At 36.1% G+C, this 5,981-nt stretch overlaps 1 protein-coding gene across 1 annotated transcript; it reads right to left on the minus strand.

Annotated features, from left to right (window-relative positions):
* Positions 1-1,556: 1,556 nt before the first annotated feature.
* Positions 1,557-4,579, minus strand: LOC120272192 (reticuline oxidase-like). Its single transcript, XM_039278955.1, has 2 exons — positions 3,842-4,579; positions 1,557-2,337 (listed from the first exon to the last, which is right to left on the minus strand). The coding sequence occupies exons 1-2, from the start codon at positions 4,577-4,579 to the stop codon at positions 1,585-1,587; spliced, it is 1,491 nt and encodes a 496-aa protein (XP_039134889.1). The 3' UTR covers positions 1,557-1,584.
* Between the last annotated feature and the right edge of the window lie 1,402 nt (positions 4,580-5,981).

Below are 5,981 nucleotides of genomic sequence, written 5' to 3' on the forward strand. Positions count from 1 at the left end.
CCATGGCTGTAGATCATCGACATAATCAACGCATCCAGCTCGAACCGAGCATGATGTATTTGGGAAGAGGATCGCACTCCACGAGGGTACACCATCATGAGTTTGACAAAAATTTTTCTTCTTCCCCCTCTCGTCGAACAAGTCGGACAAGAGCGCCTCGACGGAGTCTCTCGTGCTCTCATAGGTTTTTTTGATAAATATCTACCTTCAACTCGATCGGATTTTTATTCTTTCTTAAACACAATCGCTGCCGCCATCACAACGCAGACCAAGAACGAGGGCCACATCTCGAGGCCCTCGAAACTCAAAGAAGCTTTCCCCGATCCTCGAATTTATCGATGCGCCATCGTACCTTTGCAATAGAGAATCAAGAAGGGCCCTCTCTTGGTAGATAGCTTCAAGCTCGAAATAACGCCGCAAACTGAGTCCTTCTGATGATCTCCCAGTGTCGAGGGGTCATGTTATCTTTCGGCTCACCTAAGGTCTCCACTACCTGGCACAAATAGCATCGCCCATTAACTAGGTCGACCGCCATAGTCAAAAAGCTCGCGACAATAACAACACATTGCTGTAAATATAAGATTTTTAAACCAGAATATCTCGGGCTTGTTAAACGGAGATATCATTTGTTAAACAGAGAACTAGTTTATTAAATGTAGACAACAATACTTTAAACGAGACAACAAACATTTAAACTCAGAATATCTCATTTGTTAAACGTAAACCCTCATTTTTTTAAAACTCGAAACCATATCAAATGAAAGGGGAATTAGACATTATAAAATATTACACAAATCATAACAATCGAAAGAACTATTCTGAGAAAGAGTATATGCACTGAAAAGCTAAAAACAACACAAAAACCCTAGCCGAGAAATCTCCCAAAGAACTAACAAAAACCCCCAAACAGAGAAATCCCACCGCAGACTTCAATATCTTCCAATAAAAACAGGAGCACAAAACAAAAACCGAAAAAAATCTTTTCTTTCAGTAATGTATCAGCTTAACATAAAACCATACTCAATACCTTAGTTTGCAAACCGATGAAATGCCAACTACTATGCTGGGGACTTCTCCTTTCGAGATGATGGTGGAAAGGGAAAAAGCTCAGAATTACAGAGGGTCGCTACCAGTAGTGACAACTTCTGAGAGCTACTGAAATGGTTTAATCAAGACTCTAGTTGAGAAAAAAAATAACTACAAGGCTCAAAGAAATTCCTCTTGGGGTTACCCTCACGGAAAAACCCCCACTTCCTCTCATATCACGAAATGGTCATAGCCACGACTCCCCATGCAAGGGCATTTTTGTCCATAAAATTTTAAAATAACACCGCTGACATCCGTTACATGCTTTGGGGGGTTGAAAAGCATGGAAATAAAAAGGAAGGGGTTTTTGGGGAGTGCAAAACTAACGGGGTGTTTTTGGCAATAATGCAAACTTAGAGGGTGTTTTTGGCAATTTCTTATAAAATAAATATATAACTCCATAACAATTATATTTATTTATATAAGTTACACAATATTCATTTATTCCTATTTTATTTGACACTAAAAATCTATATAAAAAAATGACATAACCAAACTCTAAAAAGATAAAGGAGGAATACTTTGCTGATTACTAAACACATTATGAGGGTCAATTAGGGTTTTGGCTTTGACCAATCTATCAAAATTCCTCAAAAAATATCTCTCCCCCCAAACCCTATCATCCTCCACGCTCCCCACATTTAACCCTAAATCTAAGTCCAAATAATTCACATAAGCCTCTCTAGGATTTTTAGACACAAATGGAGCCATAAACTCATAGAAACCCCTCAAATCCTGAATGTATTTTTCCCCAATTCCACTCATTTCATCCTCAGCCGTCCAACTAATCAGATATTGGATACTAAATAAAATCCCAGCCCTATGTGGGAAAGGGAGATCACTTTCGCTTATCCTACTCATGGCCCCACCATACGGGTCGAGAATAAGATATGCTGGTGAGACACCAGCGAGTTTATCCAGTACTTTCTCCAGGTCATATTTTGAGATTGGTGCCCTGACATAATCCGACTTAGCTTTGAAGTAATCTTTGGATTGGGAACGATTACTGAGATGAGCCGATGAGTCAAGGCCAGCATAGTGAGCCGCTGAGTCGAGCCATGTCTCTTCGATGCAATCTAAGTCATTGAGTTGCAGCTCAGGGAATCGTGAGGTTAGGATGTCAATGGCGGCGCCTTTGGAGCCAAGGAATAAGCCAGAGAAAGAGATGGAAATGGTGGTTAGGGTTCCGTTGATGTCGCCCGAGATCAATGTGGACAGATAGAACTCGTCTGGGAGATTGGGCGCTATTGTCTGTTACATAATGACCACAACAACTAACTATTTAAAGTGAGATTAATTAATATAATATTTAAATATAAAATTAATAAGATAATAATTTTTAATATTATTATGCTTATATATATATATATGCATTTTTACTGTTTGTGTATAATTTCTTTTAGGGAAAGAGTAGTAAAATATAATGAAAAACATATATGAATTATTGTTATTATTATTTTGATAAATATAACAAGTGCAATATAGTAAGCGTATATATGAATTATTATTATTATTATTATTATTATTATTATTATTATTATTATTATTATTTTGATAAATATGACAAGTGCAATATAGTAAGTGTATATATGAATTATTATTATTATTATTATTATTTTGATAAATATGACAAATGCAATATAGGAAGCGTAAATTTTTAAATTGATTTGCTTTTTAAAAAAAAATCAATTCAATCTAAAAAAAATTTGAAAACAATTTTTAAATTATGAATTATGAAAAATTGAGTAATTTTAGTTTTTTTGAATGAATATATTTATAGTAAGCGCAATTTATTTAAATTTAATTTACACTTAAATAAAGTTATATATAACTAGTTAGAAGTCCTAAAATGGTGAAAAAGAAATTGTTATTTTCTGTTTTCTAATTTATCCATATAATAATTTTACTTATTACACCAAAACTGTCATGAACCATTTCTAAAAAATGGTTATTTGAATTTTGTTTTAAGAAAAGACTTTTATTTCAATTTACCAAATTTCAACATAATTATCATCAATTAAAATTTTTAATATTAAATATCATTTTTATTTAATGATCGATGTTTATCATTATCATTATTATTATTATTAAAAATATAAATTAATAAAATTAATATTAGATTTTACCAAGATTATTCTATTTTTCTTTGTTTAAAAAATATATATATTTTTTATTTTGGTTGGCGTGTGAAACCCATCGCCAAACAAATACCCATGAATTATGTTACAAATTTTAATTAATCATAATTAGTATATTTAATACTCCTTTTTTTACAAGTTTTATTTTCGAGGTTTTTTTTTACTTATCTTAATATATTTCTGAAACTTTCAATAAATTATATTCAATTATATATATTTTTTAAATATATTTTAAATTCTTAATATTGGAAAATTTATATAATTTTTATAATTTTTTTAAAATTTAAATTATCAATTAATTTTAGCTATTATATTAAAATAAAAATAAATAAAAAATTATCGGAGGAAGTATTATTTTTTAAAAATATTAATAAAATAAAATTTTAATTTAAAAAAAATTAAAAAACAACTCAAAAATCTAATATTTTTTTTGTAAGTTCATATTGTCTAGTTGCATAACCATAAAAGTATTATCTGGTTTTACCTTATTACAATTTGACACGTATTTTTTTTAATTTTGTTTTTTTATATTATAATTAATTTTGTTTTTTTATATTGAACCAAAAAAATACCCTGATTCTGAATCCAGGCAATACGAGCTTTTAATTTTTGCTAACCTGCCATTTATGGAGAAGAAGCGCAGCATCTCGCACGGTAGCTCGGCCGCGTTGGAGGGTGAAGCGGGTGACGGTGTTCGGCACGGGCACGGCCCTGAGCTTCCACGCATACACCACGCCCCAACTCCCACCACCACCGCCACGGATCGCCCAAAACACATCAGTCCCCATCGACCTTTTATCGAACACCTTGCCTTCATAATCAATCAACAAAGCATCCACCACGCTATCAGCCGCCAACCCATACTTCCTCGATAAGAACCCGAACCCTCCGCCGGCGATGTGACCGCCGGCGCCCATCGTGGAGCAGGACCCGGCGGAGATGGCGAGGGAGAGGTTGGAGAGATTGGAGATTGTGAGGTACAGCTCACCTATGGTGGCACCGGCTTGTACCCATGAGGTGTTTGATGAAATGTCGAAGTGAATGGATTTGAGATTCATTAGGTCGATGATGGCGAAAGGGATGGAGGAGGAGGTGGAGGATTGGCCTTCGTAGCTGTGGCCGCCGCTGCGGATGCGGATGGAGACGCCGGTGCGGCGGCAGCAGAGGATGGAGGTTTGGATCTGGGATTTAGTGGAGGGGAGGATGATGGCGAGGGGTTTGGGGATTGAGGGATCGGTGAATCGGAGGTTCTGGATGGAGATGTTGAGGAGATTAGAGAAGGATGAGGAGGAGGAGGAGAAGGAGAGGTTGTGAACTTGGGCGGAGGAGAGGCAGGATCGGAGATCTGACGCCATTGATGAAGCATTGCGAGCTTGGATTTGATTGCAAAGAAGAGCGAAGAGAAGAAGAAGAAGAGGTTTTGAATGCATGGTTTTGGTTCTCTGTGTTTTTATTGGCGTTGACGTCCTTGGATTTTATAATATTTTGAAATTGGTGTTTGTTTTGAATTTAGACCCCTAGAAGTTTTGAGATTTACAAACTAGTTCTTGAGTTCTTGGTGTTCTTTGTACTTGAGTATTATACATCAGATTAAGTCATCTGAGACGTTTTTAAAACGTTTCCGTATATTAAAAAATATAAGAGAGAAACTGCCCGAAAAAAAGAGAAAGTTTGCACAATAACAGTAGTTTAAACAGTAACTATTCGGGTGAACTTCATCTCTATGTCTATGTTGTATGATTGAATGATTTAGATTAAAAATAAATATCATATATAATACTTTTTACTGTATTACTATTTTTATACACAATAACTCCACATGGAAAATAATGCAATTCATTCGATGAAGATTCAACGATTGATGATTATTATTTTTAAAATTTGACTCTATGAACGTGCGTAGTACACATGTCCTCTTTTTATGTATATATATAATATATGATCAAGAAAGAAATTTAGAAAATATAAGAGGGTGTTTGTTTTGATGTATTTAGAGTTACATGTAACTCTAAATATATCAAGGGCCAAAATCCATTGTTTGTTTGAATGAATTCCCTTTTGCTGATGCAACTTCAACTACCTTCTAATTGTACGGATAGAGGATTTGGTTTTACGGCCAAATCTGGCCAGAGTAACCAAATCCTTTATTTGAGAATCTCTCACCTTCCATTAATCTCCAACCATCTCTCGCACTCATATCATGCTCCGCCGATCCACCAACCCGCCCCACTAAGTTAAAAGCGAAGTCCGCTCTTCATCTCACCGCCCGATGGGGACCCAAGCGATTTCGATCCCGACCACGGCGCGTACGATCTATAGGTACCGAGGCGTAGCAGGTTCGTGATCGTAATCGAAGGAGGACAAGGGGCATTCGTGGATCGCGGTTAGTGTACCAAACAAAGCGACTTTTGAATTACGAGTTTATCAGCCGGTGAGGTACAAAAAGGGACGCTGCGTAGTGGGGATTGAGACGACGATGGTCATGGCATGTGGACCGCTAAGGGTGCATGGCGCAGATGCAGGATGACGTGAGGTGGTAGGGGTGGCTGCTGAGGTGATGGTGGTGGGAGCGATGGAGATGGTGGTGGCGGAGATGGAGATGACAGTGGAGGTGGAGGTGGAGGTGGAGGCAAATGAGGGACGAAATGAGTCGATCCTCAAGGAGTTGTAATCGATCGGAAATTTCTTAAGGATTGGTTAATTATTATCTTAATAATTTGGTTATTTTTAATATCATAATAATTTGACCTAATTATT

The sequence above is a fragment of the Dioscorea cayenensis genome, chromosome 11, assembly GCF_009730915.1.
Source record: "Dioscorea cayenensis subsp. rotundata cultivar TDr96_F1 chromosome 11, TDr96_F1_v2_PseudoChromosome.rev07_lg8_w22 25.fasta, whole genome shotgun sequence".
NCBI lineage: Eukaryota > Viridiplantae > Streptophyta > Magnoliopsida > Dioscoreales > Dioscoreaceae > Dioscorea > Dioscorea cayenensis.

Coding starts and splice junctions, on each gene's coding strand:
- LOC120272192 (XM_039278955.1), bottom strand. CDS start 4,579: ATGGCGTCAGATCTCCGATCCTGCCTCTCCTCCGCCCAAGTTCACAAC. Junction 2,338..3,841: donor TTCTTCTCCATAAATGGCAG/GTTAGCAAAAAT, acceptor ATTATGTAACAG/ACAATAGCGCCCAATCTCCC.